This window comes from Anabrus simplex, chromosome 7, assembly GCF_040414725.1.
Source record: "Anabrus simplex isolate iqAnaSimp1 chromosome 7, ASM4041472v1, whole genome shotgun sequence".
NCBI lineage: Eukaryota > Metazoa > Arthropoda > Insecta > Orthoptera > Tettigoniidae > Anabrus > Anabrus simplex.
In genome coordinates, this window is record NC_090271.1 from 292,390,314 (window position 1) to 292,416,367 (window position 26,054).

The 26,054-nt window shown below is 39.0% G+C and overlaps 2 protein-coding genes across 2 annotated transcripts in view; one reads left to right on the plus strand and one right to left on the minus strand.

Annotated features, from left to right (window-relative positions):
• Positions 1–22,583: 22,583 nt before the first annotated feature.
• wuho (tRNA (guanine-N(7)-)-methyltransferase non-catalytic subunit wuho) lies at positions 22,584–24,797 on the minus strand. The gene has a single exon (XM_067150937.2). It carries the CDS (start codon positions 24,578–24,580, stop codon positions 23,315–23,317), a length of 1,266 nt encoding a protein of 421 aa, XP_067007038.2. The 5' UTR covers positions 24,581–24,797; the 3' UTR covers positions 22,584–23,314.
• A 293-nt stretch (positions 24,798–25,090) lies between these two features.
• ena (enabled) overlaps positions 25,091–26,054 on the plus strand; it is a 393,478-nt gene continuing 392,514 nt past the window's right edge. Inside the window, exon 1 of the mRNA XM_067151741.2 lies at positions 25,091–25,265. Within this exon, the coding sequence (XP_067007842.2) occupies positions 25,261–25,265 (5 nt within the window). The 5' untranslated portion in view covers positions 25,091–25,260. The remainder of the gene's footprint in view (positions 25,266–26,054) is intronic.

Here is a 26,054-nt window from a genome sequence, read left to right on the forward strand (position 1 = left end):
ACAATTGGAAAACTGGAAAAATACTCCAGAATGCAGACTTGCAAAGGTACTGATAAAAGGACCAAACAAAAAGCATACTAAAGAACTGTTGAAACTCAGCAGAGAAGATATAAGATGGGCAGTAGGACTGTTGACAGGACACCTACATAGAATTGGGTAATAAGAGACAACATATGTAGGAAATGCAATGAAGCAGAGGAATCAGCTGAACAAACACTTTTCGAATGGGAGGCGCTGGGTAAAATCAGACTCTCAACTCTAGGACTACCAGGTGAAGAGAGAGAAAAAAATCCAAGACGACCCAATAAGAACAACCTGCAGCTTTGTAAAGGGAGCAGGTATATCTAGGGAGGAATGAAGGAAAAAACATGGTAGCGAAAGATCTTAGAGGTCGACGCTAAGTAGGAATTAATATTTAGAGGCCCCATGAAGAAAAGAAGAAGAACAACCATAGACGTACTGGTCTCCCATTACTTAACATACCCTCCATGGTCGAGTTCATTATTCTCCTAGGAGGTAACCTATCCTCCTCTATTCGCTTCATGTGCTGCCACCGCCAAAGCTAGTTTCTGCAAACAGCTTCAACCATGTCTATTAAATAAACTATTTTAAATACCATTGTGTTTATTGCTAACTTAGCCTTTATCTCCTCATTCTGCCACTGTTCCCACCTGTTTATACTTACAACCACTCTGGGAACTTTGATACTTACAAATAATATTTTCATGTCAAAAAATAATTTATATAAGTCTACCTGGCTTTCACAAATACACAGCAGTCTACATGAAAACAGACTGATATGGAAATAGTTTTGTTTCGAATGCTTACTTCTTTCTTACAGAATACCACTGCAAATGTGAGCCCACTACATTAGCTTTGCTACACCCTAATTCAATTTCACTCACAAGGGATGTACTCGAGCTGGAACGCTCCAATATGAATGAAAATATGCTAGGAATATAAAACGCTCATCACCACAAAATCAGTGGTATGAGCCATTCCCATGCAAAACATTGCAGATGATCATGAGAGACATATAATATAATATAATATAATATAATATAATATAATATAATATAATATAATATAATATAATATAATATAATATAATATAATATAATATAATATAATATAATATAATATAATATAATATAATATAATATAATAAATTTCCAATTTCTTTGAAATCATTTAGGAAAAGGCTAGGAAAACAACAAAGAGGGAATCTGCCACCTGGGCGACTGCCCTAAATGCAGATCAGTATTGACTGATTGATTGATTGATTTAAATAAAGAAAACATGTAATGACCACATGAGGTTGAAACTAGTCCCAAAAAAATTTAGCTCTTATATTACTAATCAAGTATTGAATAGGTGGAACCATTTTTAGCTTTTCATTTGTAATTGTATTTCAATAAAGATCACTATGAAACTTATTGCTTATAATGATACACGTGTAGTGTACAAGTTACATTTTAACACCCCGAAAAGGAATTTAGACAAATAATGGGTTGCGAATTACTGCTGCGGCTGGTGCAAAGCAACTTTGGACAGTAAATACCTTTGTTCTTTTCTAATGAATGAATGAATTAATTAATTTTGCATTTTGAATGAGGTTGTTCAAGTGAGCATTTTGTCTAAGTCTTGTTTCTTTCAGCATGATTTAGTTTCGTACATAACAGGGGGGAGAGCTACGAGATTTGGAATTCTGAGGATTTGGAGTGAGCTGAGCAACCATCACGATGACTGCTACTTCTGCGTGGTGAAGCCAAAAGCAAGAAAGAAAACCAAAAATAAACCTGTGTCCCATTCCGATGTTTTGCCTGTGCCAGTATGTCAGTTTCTACCAACAAGCAAAACTTCTAGGAGCCAGGAAACACTCGCAAGCTTACAAGATATTTTTCAGCCGTACTTCCCCAATCAACAAAATATAAATGACTTTGTGCAAGATCTAGATCTAGATCTACCAAAATTTAAAGCACAACTTTTGATTTCGAGGCTAAAGGAATGGAATTTGGTGAACTAAACCATGCTTGTCTGAGCAGAGGATGCAGCACACAACTTCTGCAAGCTTCTACACTGAAGATGGTGACTTGTGTTTCTGTCACAACGTTGAACAGTTGTTTGAAGAAATAGGAATGTAAAACTAGCCCACCCAATGGTGTCTGCTCATAGACAGTTCCTCTCAAAACTTAAAAATTTTCCTACTGCATAACGGAAAGGAGTACTCCTCAGTCCCTATTGCTTATTCCACCCATCTCAAGGAAAAGACATCAACACAGATCTAAAATATTTTGCATATCGGAAATAAAAGCATATACCTAGGCATAAAGAAGATATTGATATTTACATAAAACATAAAATTAAAAAATACAGTAATAATATCAAACTACCATTACAGTCAGTTTTGTTGCAGCCCTTTCGGCATTTCTTCAAAGGGATGACTAAGCCAGCTTAGGAAACTCTCAGCCCATCTGAAGACATGCCGTGTCTAGTTTCTCCATGCACTTCCTGGACGGTACAACAGAAATTTTCCATCTCTAGCCGAACCCTGGATATTCTAGAAACTCATCATTGAGGTGTTTGTTGTGTCGGTGTGTCCAATGAGTAGTTGGGCTGAAGACGGCGTACGGAATGGAAGATTGTGTACAACCTGAGAGTACTGCGTATCTGTACTTCTGTAGACTGAGGACCACCATGGAATCAGTGACTGGAGCAGCTATCGTGAGTGTAATTGGAAGAGAGTTGATAATCATTTTATGAGAAGTATTGTCCTGCTCTTTAGCACTGTTTAACTGTTGCTGTTTAATTGTTCACTGTATGGGACTGTGTAAATTACTGTAGTTAAATGGGGTAAGGTCACCTATTCAATACCTGATTATCAATAACAATATAACTATACTAGCCGATGTACCCGTGCTTCGCTACGGGATTATCAGAAAGACTGACTTGGTGGTTTTCCTCACTGAATTCAACATAGGTCATTACAAAAACGTCAGTAGAAATGTAGCGATTGAAAGCAATGTTATCATATAAAATACTCGATCAAATGAAAAACTTCCTCACTTTCAACGAACAGTACTACAGTGCCGATCTAAGAGTCCAAAGTTCTAGAGCTGGTATAACCAGGTCGCAGACTGCCGTGAACACTCCTCCGTCATTATTCTCTTAAATATGCACACTACTCATTCCAATCAGTGCCTCAGAGTAGGGATTGAATAGCTCGAATACTATGATGAACCAGTGTGTTACGTACCAGATATACCAGAAAATGTATGAACCAGAGGAATGGCATGCTAAAGAAGAAAGTTATCTTACTCCCCAGCTACTTTCCGCCAATATACAGGCAGGCTGTTACAGTCGTTACGACCAGGCGAGTTGACCGTGTGGTTAGGGGAGCGCAGCTGTGAGCTTGCATCCGGGAGATAGTGGATTTGAACCCCACTGCCGGCAACCCTGAAGGTGGTATTCCATGGTTTCCCATTTTCACACCAGTCACATCAGGCTGTATCTTAAAGCCACGGCCGCTTCCTTCACACCACTATTCATTTCCTATCCCATCCTTGCCATAAGACCTACCTGTGTCGGTGCGACGTCAAGCAAATTAAAGAAACCTCAGTACGCTGCAGTAATCCTATCTATCGGGGATCAGAGGAAACAGAAGACAAAAAGCACATCACAACAAACAATGGACAATGTAATGTTATTGTTGTTAAAGTTTATGAGCTTTCTATATTGTAGGCCTTCACATTAGTTTTCTTTCGACTCTGTGATATTAGGGTGTCTTACAAAATTATTTATATCGTAGACTGTAGTTCCTTATTCTCAGACTTTACATACCTATTTTCAGTAAATTCTGTTTACCCATTTTCTCGTGACTCGGCGCTGATATGGACTTAGTAACAAAAATCCAAATTCATGAATATCTCCGATTATATGCGGTACGGTAACAATTTATAAGACATAAGTGATCGGAAATTTAATAACTTCTTACATAACTACTACTAACTTACGACATATGTAGTATTTATCGATACGACCAATAATAACATAAGTAACTTATTTGAGAATTACATTTCAGGCCATCCCCTAAATTACCATTTCACTCAACGTGAATAAAATAATTTGTAGCCTAGATTGCAGTGGTTCATCACCCGACATTACATACCAATTTTCATTAAATTCTCTTCAGCCGTTTTCTATTGATGCGTGTACAGACAGACAGACAGACAGACAGACAGACAGACAGACAGACAGACAGACAGACAGACATTACGGAAAAGTAAAAAATGCATTTTCTTGTTACTGTGGACATGACCGATACAAAAATACCATTCTTTTCAAATTCTGAGCAATGTACAGACAAAACTCTTATTTTATATATATAGATTACATTTCAGGCCTTACCCTAAACTACCATTTCACTCAGTGCGAATAACATTATTGATAGCCTAGATTATAGCGACCTATTCCCCGACTTTGCATACCAATTTTCGTGAAGACACGACCACTAATAAAATAAATATTGGACAATTAAATTTTAGGCCGTCCCCTAAACTACCATTTTTCTCAGCGTGGATAGCCTATATTGTAGCGAATTATTTCCCATCTTTGTCTAGCGATTTTCATTAAGACATGACCACTAATAACATAAATATTTGAGAATTAAATTTCAAGCCTTCCCCTAAACTACCATTTCACTCAGCGTGATTAAAATAATTTATAGCCTAGATTGTAGCAGTTCATCACCCAACTTTACATTCCGATTTTCATTAAATTCTCTTCAGCCGTTTTCTCGTGATGCGTGTACATAAATACATACATACATACATACAGACAGACAGACAGACAGACAGACAGACAGACAGACAGAAATTACGGAAAAGTAAAAAATGCATTTTCCTGTTACTGTGGACATGACCGATACAGAAATACCATTCTTTTCAAATTCTGAGCAATGTACAGACAAAACTCTTATTTTATATATATAGATTTTCATTAAAACATTACTGGAATTAGTTTTGATATTATTTTGAGTTCATCCTCAGCCAAAGTTGGCATAATTAATAAATACTGAAAAACACAGACCATCTAAAAAGTAATGAAACAAAACACACCAAAAATTCATGGGTCTTTGGTGTTGCCGGTAAAAAAAAATTGGCTAATACTAATGTCCCTCCGTTGTTGTATAATGTAAATGTTATTTAGTGAAGATAATGTTTTGCTAGGTTAACTGGCACTGTTTTGTTCAAGTTGTAGGCGTAATAACCAGTCTCAATATTGATTGCACTGTGCCTTATTATGAGTTGATGTATTTAACAAACTCCCCATCCACCAAGGAACTGTGGGTGTGGCCAGGCATTGAGGCGTATGAGGGAGGAGTTGGAGAGCTTGAGGGAGAAATTAGGATTCTCTCAGAGGACAGGAAGGAAAGTAGGCCTCCCTCAAACAATGTACAGGATATAGTAGGAGTAATAAGAGGGATAAGAAGGAAAGGGAGGAATTGTAGAAGACAGATGGTCTAATGTTTTAAGGGGAAGGAGATTGCAGGCTAAGGGCTCTGTTCAAGATCAGAATTCAGGACAGGTGTCGGTGAGAAATCGGTATGAGTTACTGCAGGTAGAACAACCAAGGGAAGATGAGGAACAGAGAACTGTAGCCGAGAAAGGTGGAAGTAGGAGAAAGGGAAGAGGTAGGAAAGTGAAATGTGGAGTAGTGAATAGGAAAAGACAGGTGGAACAGGGTCATGGGATGGACAAAAGGGAGGAGGAAGTACCTTCTGTAGCTGTCAGGAAAGATAGGACTGACCAGGAGGGGAGGGGATCAAATGAGGTGGGTAGAGTTGAGGCTCTGGTCATGGGGGATTCCATCGTTAGACATGTCGGGAAAGTGTGTGGAGGAAAGGGTACCAGGGTAGAGTGTTATCCAGGAATTAGGTTAAGGCAGATGTTGAGGAAAGTAGAAGAGAAGGAGGAGGGGAAGGAGAAGATGGTAGTGTTTCACGTTGGTACTAACAACGTAAGACAAGCAGGTATAAGTACCAACATAGTTGGGGATGTGTGGGACCTGGTAAATGCAGCACAGGTGAAGTTTAAGGAAGTGGAGATTGTTATCAGTGGAATACTGTGTAGGAGGGATACTGACTGGAAGGTGATTGGGGATTTAAATGAGACTATGGAGTCGGAATGTGGGAAACTGGGAGTGAGGTTTCTAGATCCTAATGGGTGGGTGGGTGGGTGGGGATCTGCGCTCAGATGGCCTTCACTTAAACTGCAGTGGTACGTATAAGTTAGGATATTTGTTTAGAAGGGTTATACGGAGGTACATTCAGTGAAACAGGGTGGCCTAAGAGCGGTGCTAAGGGAACAGGGAACTGGAAATCAAGTAGGGATGACATAAAAATATTAGTGCCCAACTGTAGAAGTATTGTAAAGAAAGGAATCAAATTAAGTAATTTAATAGATATATACTTACCAGGTATTGTAACAGGAGTTGAATCATGGCTGAGAAATAATGTAATGGATGCAGAAATTTTCTCACGGTACTGGAGGGTGTACCATGGAGATAGGATAGGAATGGTAGGAGGGGGAGTATTCATTCTTGTGAGAGAAGAATTTGTAAGCTACGGAAAAGTTAAAGACGACAAACACGAAATTCTAGGGGTAAGGCTCATCTCTAAAGATAATAGGCAACTTGATGTCTTTGGAGTGTACACACCAGGAAAGGGTAGTGCAGATGCTGATTCAGAATTATTTGATAAGATAATCAGCTGTGGGAAATGATAAGGAAAGGAATGTGATTGTAGCGGGAGATCTCAATTTACCAAATGTCAATTGGGAAGGTAATGCGAACGACAGGAAGCATGACCAACAAATAGCAAATAAGTTGATATGGAAAGGGCACCTGATTCAGAAAGTGATGGAACCAACTAGAGGGAAGAATATTTTGGATGTGGTGCTGGTAAAACCAGATGAACTCTATAGATGGTATTAGTGATCATGAAGCTGTTTTTGTGGTAATCAAAAATAAATGTGAAAGAAAGGAAGATATTAAAATTATGACTATTAGGCAGTACCATATGGCTGATAAAACAGGCACGGGGGAGTTTTCAATAAATAACTATGATCGGTGGACAACAGTAAATAAAAATGTAAACAGACTCTGGGATGGGTTTAAAGCAATTGTTGAGGAATGTGAAAATAAGTTTGTACCTTTAAAGGTGGTAAGGAATGGTAAAGATCCACTATATTATAACAGGGAAGTAAAGAGACTAAGAAGGAGGTGCAGGTTGGAAAGAAATAGAGTTAGGAATGGCCGTGGAAGTAAGGAGAAATTGAAGGAACTTACTAGGAAATTGAATCTAGCAAAGAAGTCAGCTAAGGATAACATGATGGCAAGCATAACTGGCAGCCATAAAAATGTTAGTGAAAAATGGAAGAGTATGTATAGGTAATTTAAGGCAGAAACACGTTCCAAGAAGGACATTCCAGGAATCAGAGCAAGGGGAGTGTGTATGCGAGGATCTTCAAAAGGCAGAAATATTCAGTCAGCAGTATGCAAAGATTGTTGGTTACAAGGATAATGTCCAGATAATGGAGGTGACTAATACTAAAGAAATACTAAAATTTACCTATGACGGCAATGACATTTACAGTAAGACACAAAAGTTGAAAACTAGAAAAGCAGCTGGAACTGATAAGGTTTCGGGGGAAATACTAAAGACAATGGGTTGGGATATAGTACCATATCTGAAGTACTTGTTTGATTATTGTTTGCATGAAGGAACTTTACCAAATGAATGGAGACTTGCTATAGTAGCCCCTGTATATAAAGAAAAGGGTAATAGACATAAAGCTGAAAATTACAGGCCAGTCAGTTTGACATGCATAGTATGTAAGCTTTGGGAAAGCATTCTTTCTGATTATATAAGACATGTTTGCAAAATTAATAACTGGTTTGATAGAAGGCAGTTTGGGTTAGGAAAGGTTATTCCACTGAAGCCCAACTCGTAGGATTCCAGCAAGATATAGCAGATATCCTGGATTCAGGAGGTCAATTGGACTGTATCGTGATTGACCTGTCTAAGGCATTTGATAGGGTAGATCATGGTAGACTACTGGCAAAAATGAGTGCAATTGGACTTGACAAAAGATTGACTGAATGGGTGGCTCTTTTTCTAGAAAACAGAACTCGGATAATTAGAGTAGGTGAAGCTTTATCTGTCCCTGTATAATTAAGAGGGGTATGCACTAGCCAGCGTATTGGTAGGTGTGCTAGGTACCAACTGATGAGCCCACCCTAGCACACGAGGGCGAAACGCTGGCAACCAAGAATGAGCTAGCTGGAAAATTTATAATGTCCAATAACGGACCATTTATATTGGAATTCCTCAAGGCAGTATTATTGGACCTTTATGTTTTCTTATATATATCAATAATATTTGTAAACAAGTGAAATCAGAGATAAGGCTTTTCGCAGATGATGTTATTCTGTACAGAGTAATAAATAAGTTTCAAGATTGTGAGCAACTGCAAAATGATCTCGATAATGTTGTGAGATAGACAGTAGGCAATAGTATGATGATAAATGGGGATAAAAGTCAGGTTGTGAGTTTCACAAATAGGAAAAGTGCTCCGAGTTTTAATTACTGTGTTGATTGGGTGAAAGTTCCCCTTGGGGATCATTGTAAGTATTTAGGTATTAATATAAGGAAAGATCTTCACTGGGGTAATCACATAAATATAATTGTAAATAAAGGGTACAGATCTCTGCACATGGTTATGAGGGTATTTAGGGGTTGTAGTAAGGATGTAAAGGAGAGAGCATATTCGTCTCTGGTGAGACCCCAACGAGTATGGTTTCAGTGTATGGGACCCTTACCAGGATTACTTGATTCAGGAACTGGAAAAAACCCAAAGAAAAGCTGCTCGATTTGTTCTGAGCGATTTCCGACAAAAAAGTAAATGTTACAGAATTGTTTCAAAGTTTGGGCTGGGAAGACTTGGGAGAAAGGAGACGAGCTTCTCGACTAAGTGGTATGTCAAAAACAGACCAGATGTAAGGCTTTTCAGGCGTTTGCTCTATTAACCAGCGTTTCGTCTTAGGTCTGACACTAGACTCATCAGAGTGGGATGTGTCAGACCCTACCCACTGACGCTGGGGTGTATGCAAGTGAAATTTTTTTTTAGGATGTGTTTCATTCCCCGCCCAAAGAGCGGGGCGGGCCCCTAGACAGTAACGCTGTCTGCCAGGCCAGAGATGTCATGAGAACTATGAGGAGTGTTGAATGATTGAGATGGGAAGAACGATGTGCAGAATTTAGGGAGGAGGAATTACGGTGTATCTCGGTTACGTAGATGGGGGATGTGCGCTATGAGTAGGATTTAAATGAGTTTACCAGGGTGGTAGGGAGAGATGCAGTGATGTTGCAAGGGAGGTGGTGAGGTTTTACATTAGGATTTAATGCATGTTTGATTTACAGTCTTACGATTTTAATGTACAATACAGTGATACAAGTATATACAATGGTTAAAATCTGGGGTATGTGCGAAGGGGAAAAGTGGAGTGCCAGGATGTGAAATAGTGAGGAGATATTCCAGAGTGAGATGAGTAGTAGACGGAAAAGGTCAGAGTTAGGCGGTGGGGTTGGATAAAAAGGCGGTGGACTGGATGGTTGCGGAGGTGGAGCGAGCCAGGGACGACGTTGTGATGTGGTATAGCGGGTCATAGAAGGAATAGGAGAACGGGAGTGTTCCACGCGGTGGTAGCGGCCTTGAAGATATACTCTGTTATTGACGAGGTGTTGGACATCTTGGTAGGTTGGCAGATGGTGGCGTACGAGGAAGGTAGGGCCATCCGCGTTGCGGATCCGGAACGCTCGTCGTACGGGAATTCCTGTCTTCCGGTTGAATGCTGGGGTCCACTCTGTGTACAACACAGCTATGAATGGTATTGTTGTCAGGCAGTGTTGTGGACGATGGTGGTCTTTCTGGGTCAGTAGGGTTAGCAGTGGTAGTTTCCTCTCTAGGTGGGTGATGGATTACTTGCTGTGGACTAAGTTGTTCAGGGGTGGGACGTACGAGGTGTGAGAGGACATCATAAGAGAGGTGGGATGTGATGACTGTGGTGGTGCTAGTATCGGGATAGGAGATATGTAGAGCAGAGGAGATGGTGGTGGTGGTGGTGGGAGTAATAGCGGTGATGGTGTGGGTAGTAGTAGTAGTAGTAGTAGTAGCAGTAGTAGTGGTAGTCACTTGAGCGATGGAAAGAGAGGGCGAAGTCTGATGTTGCGGTGGTTCCCGCGGCGGCGCTGCTGGATGTGGAACTGGTGTGTTGTCTAGTAGCTGAGCCAGAATATTCTGGGGAGTGGGTTCGGCTCTATGGTGGCTGCAATGGATAAACACGCCATTGTTCAGGGGTGGGACGTACGGGGCGAGAAGACATCATAAGGGAGGTGGGATATACTTGAGATCATCTGCCTGAGGAATATATAGTAGTATATCTGAGGATGGTTTGGTGCCAGCGAGTAGTCTGGAGGCACTATGGGCGCCCAGGATGCGGAGTTCTCTTTTTCTCTTTCAATTTCATAATCTGTAATAGAAGGGTGAACATCATGGGCGATGCAGGTGAACATGTTGGGAAAGCCGACTTCCTTCGTGGTGTCAGGCAGATATGCTTTTTTGAGGCCTGTGAGGTGCGAATTTAAAGATGAGGCATCACCCTGCCAGACGAAAAAAATGTGAGGCATTGATCTAAGGGGAGACTTAAAGACTGATGCAGGTGGCAGGTGAACTTATCAGAAGCCCTTATAAGAGGCACAGTCTGATAACTGCATACGGAAGATAAATCTTCACAATGGAATTATTGCCTGCCTAGCAATTCCAAATGGAAAATTCTAAATTCCCATGGAGGAAATTAGATATTTTTCACCAATAGAGCATGTCAAAAATATATCAGATGTAAGGCTTTTCAGGCGTTTGCTCTATTAACCAGCATTTTTGACATGCTCTATTGGTGAAAAATATCTAATTCCCTCCATGGGAATTCAGAATTTTCCATTCGGAATTGCTATGCGAGCAATAATTCCATTGTGGAGATTTATCTCCCGTATGCAGTTATCAGACTGTGCCCCTCATAAGGGCTTCTGATAAGTTTACCTGCATACACCCCAGCGTCGGTGGGTAGAGTCTGACACATCCCACTCTGATGAGTCTTGTGTCAGACCTAAGATGAAACGCTAGTTAATAGAGCAAACACCTGAAAAGCCTTACATCTGATCTGTTTTCGACATTTTTGACATGATCTATTGGTGAAAAATATCTAATTCCCTCCATGGGAATTTAGAATTTTCCATCCACTAAGTGGTATGTTCCGAGCTGTCAGTGGAGACATGGCGTGGGAGGACATCAGGAGACGAACAAGTTTGAGTGGTGTCTTTAAAAGTAGGAAAGATCACAATATGAAGATAAAGTTGGAATTCAAGAGGACAAATTAGGGCAAATATTTGTTTATAGGAAGAGGAGTTCGGGGTTGGAATAACTTACCAAGGGAGATGTTCAATAATTTTCCAATTTCTTTGCAATAATTTAAGAAAAGACTAGGACAACAACAGATAGGGAATCTGCCACCTGGCAACTGCCCTAAATGCAGATCAGTAGTGATTGATTGATTGCAGGCATAACATTTGGAGTTTGAGAGTTGTTGTATAGATTGCCCGCTGCGAAGCCATCGAGTTGGAACAGCCACTGCAAGCTGACATAGAAGTGAAAACAGGGTGGAACATGCCAGAGGGTCTGTGGAAGGTGTGTGAAAAATCCAGCAACAACATAGAACACAGGCAACGAGGGAAGCTGGAAGACCTAATGCTGGAGATCGAGACGTCTTTTCCCTCGACAAAAATAACTTCAGCTGGACAAAACTCGTACATCAGATTGATGTGGGTGGCAGCCTGCCAATCAAGGCTCCGTTTCAATGCGTTCTGCTCGTGAAGCAACATGAAAAAGACCAGATGATAGAAGAAATTGAGAAAGAGAAAGTAATAGAACCCAAGGAAAGCCCTAGACCTCCCCGGTAGTATTGGCGAAGAACGGCTCTACTTGAATTCTGTGTCGACTACAGAAGAGTTACTGATGTCACACAGAAAGACAGATGGCCTTCTTGCTACTCCGGATTGATGATACTCTGGATACAATATCAGAGTCAAAGTGGTTCTCTACACTGGATCTGAAGAGTGGTTACTGACAAGTGGAGATTCATCCTGAAGACTGAAAGAAGACTGCATTTTCACTTGGACATGGTCTCTGGCAGTTCAAGATAATGCCATTCGAGTTTTGCAATGCCCTGGCAACTTTCGAGAGGCTGATGGAGACTGTTGAGAGGACTGCACAAAAGACGTGCCTGACTTACCCACATAACGTAATCATTCTGAGAAGCACATTCGACAAACACCTGAAGAACTTGAGGGAGATTTTTGGAAAATTGAGACGAGCCCAGCTGACGCTGAGCCCGAACAAATGCCTGCTCTTCAAGGAAGGCAGTACAGTACCTCAGCCATATTGGGTGGTGTGAATAAAAATGAGCACGCACTCTTTACTCGCAAATTTAGAGCAGGCACTCGCAGTGAGGCAAATAAAAACTGCCGATCGGTAATAGTCACTCATAGCAGACTTGTGACCTTGAGCACATACTCCAGTCCCTCTAGTAGCAGAGTGGGCACTCCAGATTTCTGGTGAATAAAGATAAAGCAGGCACTCATTCCAGTAAGCGCTTGCACATGTTTCCTTCAGCTAATTCAGTAGGTGCCTCTAAGCGGTGGTGTTAAGTTCAATACCATGGCAGAGTTTATGGTGGAGGTTAATTGGAAAAGAAAATTACCGTTTATATAAATTTTGCAGAGCATCATTCGAACTTGATAACAGAAAGGAGCATGCTGAATGGTTAGCAGAGCATTTCCTTGGGCACTCCAAAGAAACAAGAGGTGGTACACTAACAAACAAAGAAAAAATGAGAATCATCTTGAGTTATGTTGGTGACCCTGGGTTTCAGAGTGCAGTTGAAGACATCTCAGGGCACTGTGTCTGACATGAATAGAAATTAAGCAGCTTATTAGATAAAATTCAAACAAATATTGATCAGATGCAGGAAGCACAGGATAAGTGGCAAGAATGTTCTAGCTTCCCTTATGCTGTTGGAGCTGTAGACTGTATACATGTACAAATTAAGACGACACATGTTCATGGGAATGAGTACATTTACAGAAAAGGCGTCCCTAGCATTAATGTACATGCCACTTGCAATGGAAAGGAAGAGTTCAACCAGTGTAGATGTATCATGGACTGACTCTGTCCATGACTCCCGAATTTGGAGGAACTCCAATTTTATGAATGTTGTAATTTTTAGGTTATGATTTCCTACCTTTCAGACAGCCGATGGCAGGATTATTCTCCCCCTGCATCAGATTCATCAGCTGCTTCTCCCATTATTTTAACAATATAGGCTTGTTGCCAGTACACTTTAAATCTACTTTATATTTCAGTCTTGTTTTCATGTTTTTTACCAAAAGTTGTTGGATGGAAATATTTAAGTTAGTGTTACATACATGGCACGTGCACGACCTTGATCAATGACACTGAGTGGCTGCTCCAGACACTCAAGTTTACGCTGTGCTTCCACTCGTACATTTTTATTCACCGCAAATGCAGAGTGGAAGCTCATTTGCAAGGAGACAGTCAGCAAGCATACGCTCACTCATTTTTATTCACACCACCCACTGTCTCGGAGAAAGGAGTCCGAATGAATCCAGAGAAAACCATGGCAGTAAGGGAGTGGCCAGTACCTAAGGACAAGTCCCAGCTTCGAAGTTTCCTGGGCCTCTGTACCCACAACCGTCAATTTGTCAGGGGATTTGCGAACATTGCCAAGCTGTTGCATTGCCTTACAGAAAATGACCAACGGTGCATTCGGACAGAGGAATGCCAAAAAGCTTTCAACCACTTGAAGCATGCACTGTGTACAGCAACAGTAATAGTATCTCCAAGAGTTGGGGCAAAATTTGTGCTTGACACGGACACCAGCAAATTTGGTATTGGGAGCGTCCTGTCTCAGGTTGTGGATAATGAAGGGAGGGTAGGGGCATACTTCAGTAAGAAAGAAATTACTGTGTCACCTGGAAAGAGATGCTGGCCATTCCTCATCAGGACTGACCATGCATCATGCAGGTGGCTTCTTAATTTCAAGAACCTGGAAGGAAATTTCGCACAATGGCTGGAGAGACTGCAGTAGTACAACTATGTGATCAAACACCTCATGGGTCAACTACACTCCAATGCCAACAATATGTCCCAAAGGACTTGTCCAGAAGACTGCAACGCAAGTTTTGGTTCTTCAAGAGGGAGGGTGAACATGAAGCTACTTGCCGAAGGACCACTGTTCAAGGGAAGTTAGAGTTGCAATGCCTGGATTAATGCACAGAGGGATGTTGAGGACATCGGACTGCTGGCCAAGTGGAAGATTGCCTGTGTTCTGAGGCCTGGATGGATAAACGTCTGTAACCTCAGCCTCAAAACTAAGTCGTACTGCTCACAATGGGACTCGCTGGTGACCACGGATGGGTTGTTAAAGTGCATCTGGAAAAGCAGCGACGAGAAAACTCTTTGGGAGCAGGTGGTCATACCACGCAGTATGGTAACGGAAGTTCATGGTGAAGCTTTGGGAGGACATCTTGGAAAATGTCCGAGAGGTTCTACTGGGTGGGATGCCGATCGGATGTGGAAAACTTTTGCACTAAATGCGAGTGTGCTGCCAGCAAGGGACCAGCCAGAGACAAAGTTTGGATGAAGACTTACGTGAGCGCACCCCACAAGAGTGGCAATTGATGTGGCCGGAGGCGTATGTGCTTCCAAACCAGGAGGCAACTACGATGGCAGAAACCCTCGTGAACAAGTATGACAGCAGATACGGCGTACCATTAGAGCTGCATTCTGATCAAGGATGGAACTTACAGTCAGCGGTCTTCCAAAGGCTGTGCTGTTTGTAGGGCATCCGAAAGACCAGGACCACGCCTCTACATCCCCATTACAAGTTGTCCATTTCATGACCGTATCGATGTTTAATCAAGAAGTAAGTATTAATAACCACCTAATCGATACTTTATTAATGCCTCAGGCAAAATTGAATAAAATTAAAACTTACAGGACATGTTTCGACCACTTAGTGGTCCTCTTCAGCTGTATAAATAAAGAACTGAAAAGAAAAACATTATGACAATAAGCACAAATAAAACTTTTATTTGGTCGAAACATGTCCTGTAAGTTTTAATTTTATTCACCATGGCATGATATCCAGTCAGGCATCAGTTTTTGGTAATGAGACAAAGTATCTCATAGTTCATTGGCACTGCCGGTGGCTCAAAGTAGCCTACGCAGTGGCCTCCATGGTATGCACTAGCCAAGCGTCTTGGTGGGTGTGCTATTTACCAACTGATGAGCCCAACTTAGCACACTGGGACGAAACGCTGGCAACACGGAATGAGTTAGCTGGAAAATTTTTATTGTCCAATAATGGACCATTTATATTTATATTGGTATTACAACTGACTGTTCCGGTCTGCCCAACCCTAATGGCTATATAACCCCACCCTAAACTCTAGTCGAGATTAGAAGGCCCTTACCATGTAATGAAGAGAATAAATGATGTTATCTAACACATGCAATGGAGCCTAAGAAAAAAGATGAAGGGGGGCATCTGAACCAACTGGTGCCTTATCGGGGAACAGCTGAAGAAGGTAACTGAAGTCAATGTCTGTTGATTGAGGACCACTGTGGAATCTGCGACTGAACAGCTATCATGAATGTAACTGGAACAGTGTTAATAGACGTTTTGTGATAAGTACTGTCCTGCTGTTTAGCACGGTTTAACTATTACTGTTTAGTTGTTCACTGTATGCTTTTTACAATTTGTTTTACGATGCACTTACACAGATAGGTCTTATGGCGACAATGGGACAGGAAAGGTTTAGGAGTGGGAAGGAAGCGGCTGTGGCCTTAATTAAGGTACACCCCTAACATTTGCCTAGTGTGAAAATGGGAAACCATCACTGTAGGCTACGTAACTGCAAATTACTGGAGTCGAACTAACGAACATTCATCGTGTGTTGCGTGGCCCGTAGTTCTGTGTTCAAACCTAGCTGTCTGCACGCATCTGCAGTGTAGAGTGACTTGACTGTGAGCACAAGCGAAAGGCCTGTCAATCAGGATTAGATCTGCCTATGTATCTACTTTTACTTTTTTACCAGAAACGTGGGAGGAGTATTTCAGGATTTAAACATAAATGTTTATACATTTCTAAATATTTTCAAATGCAATTTGATAGAATCTGATTATGTATTTTCTAGAACGAAACATGCCATTGTATTTTTTTAACTAAATTGTTTCTTTTTTAGGTATAACTCTGTTATATGTTTTCTTTATTCTGGTAGTTTTTAAATTTATTTCTAAATTAGTTTTGACAGACTGAAGAACGTAACAGTCATCCGATGGATATCGATGACATTAATCAACATGTATTATTGACGAACTGTTACGTTCTACAAATATGTTTCTCCATAATTCCGTCAATTAACAGAATGGTTTTACCTATCATGCTACGGTATTCCTTCCAATAGTATTGAAGGAATGTTTCATTGAATAATCACTGGATTAACTTGGTTTAAATTGAAATTTCAACAAAGTATTGCACATGGCATGAAGAAACTAATGTATTAATGTAACAAACTAAAACATTAATTCAATTGTGCATGGTTTTTTTCTTTTTCAATTTTGCTCTAAGGGTCCCATAGACGTGCAATACTATTGCGCAAAATGGATTGTACAATATATTGTTAGCTGCCTATAGACATACAATATTATTGCACAAAAATTGAGTTTGTGCAATAAATAGAATCGTGTGGAGATAATATTGATAGTTGTGCAATATATTGTGCAAAGCGGTCATAGATGTATAATATGCGTTGCAATATATAGTCAGTCCATGCCGGTATTTTATTTGGTGATTATATTGAGTGACACTGATCTTTGCTGCGTTTTGATCGCCGTGGGCGTTAGTGTCAAAAAGAAGCAGAAACGGAAAAGAAGCACAAGGGCCAAACAGTGGTTTCTAGACAGAGAAAAGTACACTCATGAAAATTTACTCAATGGACTGAGAAAATGGGAACCAAATGATTATTATATAGAAATAATATGAATCACCACCTTATCAATACACTATTTTATTTACTACCAAACTGGTAAATAGGGTCAATACCGGTTTCGACCCCTAAGGGGTCATCCTCAGTTGACACATATAAATATCTATAAAAACATCACATATAATAGTTAAAGTTTAAAATTGATGTGTCGTTAGTATACTGGTAAGTACATATGCATGTATTATGGAATTTATAAGTATGTTCTATTAGAGCTATTATGTAGATTTTCTGTTTCTTTGTAAACAGTATCAAAAGTATTGTATTGGATGTGGTTCATCCATTTGACAAAATGCTAGTGGATTGAATATGTACATTTGCTGAGAGGTACATGCTATTCTATTTTACAATTTTTGTTTTACATAATATGGGGTAAAATTATTACATTTGCACATATATGGTGATATTAGGTACAATGTAGGCTGTTAAAGATGTACTATTTGAATTTTCAGTATCCTGATTACATTTCATGTAATGGTTGTAAGGTTTACTGATTCACTTGTTTAGTTCAGTTAAATACATAATGACCTTGTTGGTTTGAATTCTTATGATTAAAATATTGGTATGTAATACCTAGTTAACATGAATCCTTAATATTAATATATAAGTTTGTAGCACCTCTTATTCCCGTTTTCAGTCTTAAAATAGAATTGTGTCTTGACACTTTATTTTGTTAGACATATAAAAGTCTTGTTAAAATAAAACTTTGGGGCTAAAACCGGTATGAAATACCTATTTAAAATACATTAGATAATGGTATTGATATGTGGTGCTATGTGCATATTCAAAAAATCTAAATGAAATATAAATATAAATTGGTGACAGTACTGTAGGTACATTATCTCACACACTTATTATTTCTACTTACAGATATATTAATTCACAACACGTCTCCACGATACAACCAACGTACAACCTAATTTAGATATACGACATCCAATATGCACTTCATCTCTTAATGGTGACCTACTCAACCTGTATTCGACACGCGACAAGATGAGAACATTTTCTCAATGATATTCAAGATTTCCAACTACAACAGCAGTATCCTACAAAATTACCAATTATTACTATAATATATTATGCAATTTCACTCGTAACGCGTACAGCATGTGATCGATCCTATTCAAGTAAACATATATATTTTTAATGGACCAGCCGTTAACTACAACACAACAACCTACAGTACTGTCACCAATTTATATTTATATTTCATTTAGATTTTTTGAATATGCACATAGCACCACATATCAATACCATTATCTAATGTATTTTAAATAGGTATTTCATACCGGTTTTAGCCCCAAAGTTTTATTTTAACAAGACTTTTATATGTCTAACAAAATAAAGTGTCAAGACACAATTCTATTTTAAGACTGAAAACGGGAATAAGAGGTGCTACAAACTTATATATTAATATTAAGGATTCATGTTAACTAGGTATTACATACCAATATTTTAATCATAAGAATTCAAACCAACAAGGTCATTATGTATTTAACTGAACTAAACAAGTGAATCAGTAAACCTTACAACCATTACATGAAATGTAATCAGGATACTGAAAATTCAAATAGTACATCTTTAACAGCCTACATTGTACCTAATATCACCATATATGTGCAAATGTAATAATTTTACCCCATATTATGTAAAACAAAAATTGTAAAATAGAATAGCATGTACCTCTCAGCAAATGTACATATTCAATCCACTAGCATTTTGTCAAATGGATGAACCACATCCAATACAATACTTTTGATACCGTTTACAAAGAAACAGAAAATCTACATAATAGCTCTAATAGAACATACTTATAAATTCCATAATACATGCATATGTACTTACCAGTATACTAACGACACATCAATTTTAAACTTTAACTATTATATGTGATGTTTTTATAGATATTTATATGTGTCAACTGAGGATGACCCCTTAGGGGTCGAAACCGGTATTGACCCTATTTACCAGTTTGGTAGTAAATAAAATAGTGTATTGATAAGGTGGTGATTCATATTATTTCTATATAGTGATACCAATCAATACAGACATGAAGCTTATAAATAATAATAACCAAATGATTTTCGAAACTTTCTGCGCATGAATGGTGAATTATATGATGAATTCCCTGCTTTGCTCTTAACGTCCCACAGAGCCGGAAGGCCATGGTACATTTCGATAAACTCCAAAATAAACTTTTTCTCCTCCTTTTTGCCTGCCATCACGATACCTTCTCCAACGCTTGTTGATACCAACTGGCGGGAGGATGGAATATTGCACAATATTGCCAACACACAGCACAGTATTTTGCGATTTGCGCAATATATTTCAAACTTTCTTGATTTTGTACAATATATTGCACAACCCTTCAATATTAAATACACATTATCAATTTTATTGCACAAACCCCGATATTGCGCAATAACATTGCACGTCTATGGGCCTCTTTATGGTGCTCCGACACAAATAGATCTTATGGCAATGATGGGATTGGAGAAGGCTAGGAGTGGGAAGGAAAACACAGAAAACCATCTTCAGAGCTGGAGATAGTAGGGTTCGAACCCACCATCTCCCAAATGCAAGCTGCAATTCAATTACTGATAATGCACCAGAAATAGGATATTTATATTTTAATCTCTTGAAACAAGGATGTCTGGGAACATGGGGCACTGAGAATTTCTGTGACTGTCCACCAGATGTATCTGTTCAACATATGCATTTCCTGTTTGCTTTGTTCTTGTTTAGATGTGGAAGAGCTTTTAAATGGTGTGAAGGTGCAGGAGCTCTATAATCAGGTAAACAGACTATTTAAGTTAGGTACAGCCCCAGCATTTGCCTGGTGTGAAAATGGGAAATCACGGAAAACCATTTTCAGGGCTGCCGACAGTGGGGTTCGAACCTACTATCTCCCGAATACTGGATACTGGCCGCACTTAAGCGACTGCAGCTATTTGTACAGATATTATAATGTATTAAAGTTCTTTCATGTAACTATATCCAAAACAATTTGCCCAGTTATATGGACCATGGTCCAAAACTGATAACAAAATCTCTTTGCTATCAAGGAAATAACCAAATTATAAAAAGTAAGTCTGTATGAAACATTTTTACACTTGATCATGTCCACAAGTTGCAGAGAAATGGCCCATAACCCATTTTAAAAAAACACAATAGGTCTATGCAGTTTTACATTCTTGATAACAATAAATTAGGTTAAATATGTCCTTACATAGTAATTAGCCTCGATGTTCTCTTTTTAGTCTCAAAAATCCGGGCATATTTGTAAGACATATTTATAGAAAAAACACAAATTCTGATTCTAGCATTACATTTAATAACTTGAGTTATTTTCTTTCTTTATTAGAAAGACAAGGACACCACCAGGTCCCAAGAAAAAAAAAAAAAAAAAAAAAAAAAATTCAAGCAGACCTAGAACAAGAATTACTACCAGAGTAAAACAACCATTGCACTTAGGGCAATAAATTATGGTATGCAGATCTGTCGAGTGAGCAAACTATTTAGCATGCCAAGAACCACTTTGTGGGAAAAAAGTAAATAATAAATCACCGGCTGAAGCATGCCATTCTGGTTGTGTCAGTATGCTTCCATATGAACTATAAGTCATTTTGAAGATTGCATCTTAGAGGTAGTTTGGAAAAGATTCCCCCTAAATCGGCGATGTGTACTGGATTCTGTGAAGAAGTTGGTGGAAACAGTGAACCTGACTGTACCTTTCAAGAGCAACAAGGCCAAAAAGGCTTTGAAGAATTTTTGCGCAGATTTCCAGAACAAGATATTGGATCATTCCGTATTGACGGTTTTCACTTTACAATGGCGAAAAATGAAAGTATCCTCCTATTCATAGATGAACATGAACATGAACTTGTTTACTCCGTCTAATGACGGAATATATGATGTATTGAATAGGAGGATACTTTCATTTTTCGCCATTGTAAAGATTTCCAAGAAGCTGAACATTTAGGCCTAGTGTGTTTATTAGTTTCAAAACCTACAATAAGAATTTGGTCTGAAGAAATTACAATAGAACTGCTAAGAGATAGTATTAGTAATGTTATTGGCTTTACGTCCCACTAACTACCTTTACGCCAGAATTTAGTCCAGCAGGAGTTCTTTAACGGGCCAGTAAATCTAGCGACACGAGGCTGATGTATTTGAGCACCTTCAAATACCACCGGACTGAGCCAGGATCGAACTTGCCAAGTTTGGGTCAGAAGGCCAGTGCCTTAACAGTCTGAGGTGCTCAGCCCGGCAGATATAGTATTCATGTAAAATTATTTGAAGATTCGTCTTGTGTTTGGAACATAGATGAGACTGCTGTCTGTCACCTAAAGAAGAGTTGGTTTTGGCACTATGAGGTGAAACTACATTTGCTGCAAGTGCCAACTCCAAGAGGCAGTGCATTATTATTCACCTTAATAAGAGTGGAGAACTGGCTCTGCCATTAGCTGTACTTTCATATAGGATTCAGAGAGAGACATCCTGAAACACAACTTAGGTTGTAAAGGAGAGGGCATATAGGTTTCTGGCACCGGTAAGACCACAATTAGAGTATGATTATAGCGTTTGGGACCTTCACCAGGATTACTTGATATGAGAACTGGAAAAAATCCAAAGAAAAGCAGCTTGTTTGTTTCCGACAAGAGAGTAGTTAAGAAATTGTTGCAAAGTTTGGGCTGGTAAGACTTAGGAGAAAGACGAGCTGCTCAACTAAGTGGTACATTCTGAAGCTGTCAATCGAGAGATGGCTTGGAATGATGGGGTAGATGAATAAGCTTGAGTGGTGTTTTTAAATGTAAGTAATAATAATAATGTTATTGGTTTTACGTCCCACTAACTACTTTTATGGTCTTCGGAGACGCCGAGGTGCTGGAATTTAGTCCTGCAGGAGTTCTTTTACATGCCAGTAAATCTAATAATAATGCTATTTGTTTTACGTCCCACTAACTACCTTTTAAGGTCTTCGGAGACGCCGAGGTGCCGGAATTTAGTCCCGCAGGAGTTCTTTAACGTGCCAGTAAATCTACCAACACGGGGCTGTCGTATTTGAGCACCTTCAAATACCACCGGACTGAGCCAGGATCGAACCTGCCAAGTTGGGGTTAGAAGGCCAGCGCCTTAACCGTCTGAGCCACTCAGCCCGGCGCCAGTAAATCTACCGACACGGGGCTGTCGTATTTGAGCACCTTCAAATACCACCGGACTGAGCCAGGATCGAACCTGCCAAGTTGGGGTTAGAAGCCCAGCGCCTTAACCGTCTGAGCCACTCAGCCCGGTTTTTAAATGTAAGAAAGATCATAATATGAACATAAAGTCCGAGTTCAAGAGGAAAAATTGGGACAAATATTTGTTTATAGGAAGAGGAGTTGGGATTGGAATAATTTGCCAAGGGAGGTGTTCAATAAATTTCCAAATGGTATGAACTCATTTAAGAAAAGTCTAGGTGAACACCAGCTAGGGAATCTGCCACCTGGGCGACCGCCCTAAATGCAGATCAGTGGTGACTGATTGATCTCATATGTGAATACTTCAGATATTCTTATGAGTTGTTCGAATACCTAAACTAATTCCACACAGCAAATGTGTCATATGTTTTTGATTTGCCTATTCATGAAGTGTACAAAAAATGCTAGTTTTATTGGAAAAGTGCAATTTATTCACTGTACTGAGCTATTTTTAACATATATTGAATTAAATGTAGTATGTTAGCGGTCCAATACCTATATGAACAGCAATAGTTCCACTAGCCTTAGAAATAATATAAATTTAATAGGCCTTATACTGTCTTCAGAAAAAACCTTAAGAATTGCTTGAGTGGTCCATAAACAAGGTTCGTTGACCTTAAATTTGCCAATATGGTTAGATTACTAATTTTAAGTGTACCAAGTTGCATACCATTCATAGAATAATGTAGGAAGTCAGTACTTTGAATCATGAATTGAATGACTTGGTCATTACTCAATGACTAATTATTTTGAATTTTACAGAATTAGGAAAATGATAGAACATTTTAGCAAGTATTAAGTAAATGACAATTTAACACGCAAAAAGCTATTAAATATTGGATGCTAGTCTTGCTTTCTTCTTTTCTTGGTATTCTTGAAGATTGTCAACAGTACGTTTATAGAGTATGGGTGTCAGTGAAGGAGCACATATATCTTTAAATAATTCCCATTTGTTATTAACCTGAGAAAGAATGTTTAAGTTCTTTTTGTCGCAGTTATCCTTAATAAACTCAAAATGAAGTGAATCATAACTGAACTCAAATACACTGAGAGGATGGTTTTCCTTAGCAGCTAAGCACCAAAGGAGCACTCCAGAAAAATGTACAGCCCAAGGTTCTACTCCAATGGTGACTACTTCTAAAAAGTTAACTGTAATGTTTGATGTCCCTCCTGAAACATGATAAACAGCAATACCATCAAATCTTGAGATACAAGCAGCAATTAGAGAAGAGTTTTTGTCTATAGCACAGCTACTAAACTGCGTCACTGCAAGGCTGTTCGAAGAAACACAAATATCTGACTGTTGAGTGTTACTGTCTTCAGATACCTCAACGCCACCAGTGTGTTGCTTGGTATTCTGTTTCAAAAAATTCCCTGAGAAACAATGCATGTTTATATTTCTAGAACATTCAATCATGCTTAACTGGCAACCATTTACATAGTTCCAGAATCTGAGAGTCCCATCTCCAGAGCCAGAAACTAGAACATATGCGCAATGCGGAACCAAAGCAATACAGGAAACAAATTCAGTATGACCTAAGCAAAATGACTGAATATTGTAAGAATTAGGAAACAGAGACACACGTATCTTTTCGTCACGATCACATGTTATAATATAATTTTCTTCCGATGTTATTAACACATCAAGTAGCATAGACAAATGACCCAGCAGGAAATCGCCTTCGCTTTCTGGATTTTGAACAGAGTAAAGATATGCATCCCCAGATTTATCTGCTACGACGACACCACGACCACTAGGGGTAAATTTCACTTTACTGGCAGTCCTCGTCAGCACTCTGTTACTTAAAAGTGACCTATTGTCAGCAGACCAAAGACTCAGCTGTTTATTACTTGAACAAACCGCAAGCCATTTATTACAGCGCGACAAATCGACACACACTACACTTGCTGGAGTATCCTTCTGTTCGGATTTCACTTCTTCATCACTGTCCATTTTATCAGCGATTTTCCCCACGAGACCCGGAGGTTCCAGTATGTTGAATGTGTCTTCGTTTCGATTCGAAACAAGTACCTTCGTTCCACACGAAACAACAAGGATGTTATTATTTATCGACAGAGATGCCATGATTTCCATTCGTACACATGGTATTAGACTAGGTTAACATAACCTCCTTTATGTCCGCATTGATGCGGCGGCATATCTTGTTAATTTTAACACGATCATTCGACAACTAACGAATTCTCCTACATTCAATGACAATATACAGTATTTTGCAAAAAATCAGTATTTCTTCAGTTTAGTGGACGTCATAGTAGTAACATTCACTCCTACGCTAACCTCAACCAAGTTCTTGAATGAAGTAACAATCATTCTTGCCACCAGACTTCGCGATTAGTAACTGAAAATCAGAATAATTCGTCAGCTGTCGAACTACGTGAAAGTTCTAACTAAGTATATTTCTTTATACGCTCACAAAATCCCAAATAATAAAATGAACGCTAAATATTTATATCATTCTCTTAAATTGTAACTTGATTTTCATCAAGTCTTTGCTCTTCTTTGATCGCGTTAGTGCCGGAAATTGTAGCTATCAGCCAATGAAAATGTGTTCTGGTGCCTGGAGTTTGCCGAGCAAAATGGTGTTAGGGGTGGTGTAGGGTGTAACAAATGTCTACTCTAACTGGACATTGTGTCAAACGATTTTCTGCCTTTCATAATTGTAAGAAATTTAACTAAAATAAGTGAGAAAAGTACCCGAATGTTCTGATTTTTTATGATCACGAGTGCTGTAGACTTCAAAGGATCGTTTAAAAATGAGGTAAGTTATCTTGCTCATTAGGCTGTGCTAACCGTGATAAATTTTCGTGTTCTGCTGTTATCTATGTTTATATCAAAACATATTTAGCTGAAAATGTACTATTTACAAGTTTGTCAACAGAAGTAAATAGGAATTGATGTGTGTGTAGTGTCTGGACGAGTATCAATCCTCGTAACGCCCCTGTCAACATTGTCTAACGAAATATATTTTATCGATACACTGTCATAGGTAAATTGTATTGACAGTGAAGTAAATAGCGTAATTGGAAGCAGTATTGGATACTGAGAAATTTCATTTTAAGAAATAGTTGTGTTAGAGATGCAATGCATTGTGAAAATTGACGTAATTTTTACCGGTTCTAATTACTGATGGTAAGAAAACATTTTCTGTGATCTTTCGTCGCTTTTGTATTGACTTTTTTCTCCGAGGGTGGTTGTTTGAAAAGATGATAAAAAGTGATGATCATTCGGATGTGTGAAAGTAGTTATTGTTAGTTGGCCATTGATTTCCTCATTCTGAGTGTTCTTACGTGCTTGGCCTCTTCATTCCTCTAAATTCATTACCTCGATGATAACTGCAATAGCTTTATATTATGCTAAGTATAAGTCATAACACCAATTTTAAGCAACATATCTTAAGATTCAGAATTATTTCCTGGTATGCGAATAGTGTGCATTTGGTGGAAGCGTGTCTGTAGCTCTTTCTTTTATCAGTTAATGGTTAATACACCTGATGTGGTTTGTTGCTCTGACAGGACAATTGCCGCCACGGTTTTGCCATAGATTGTAT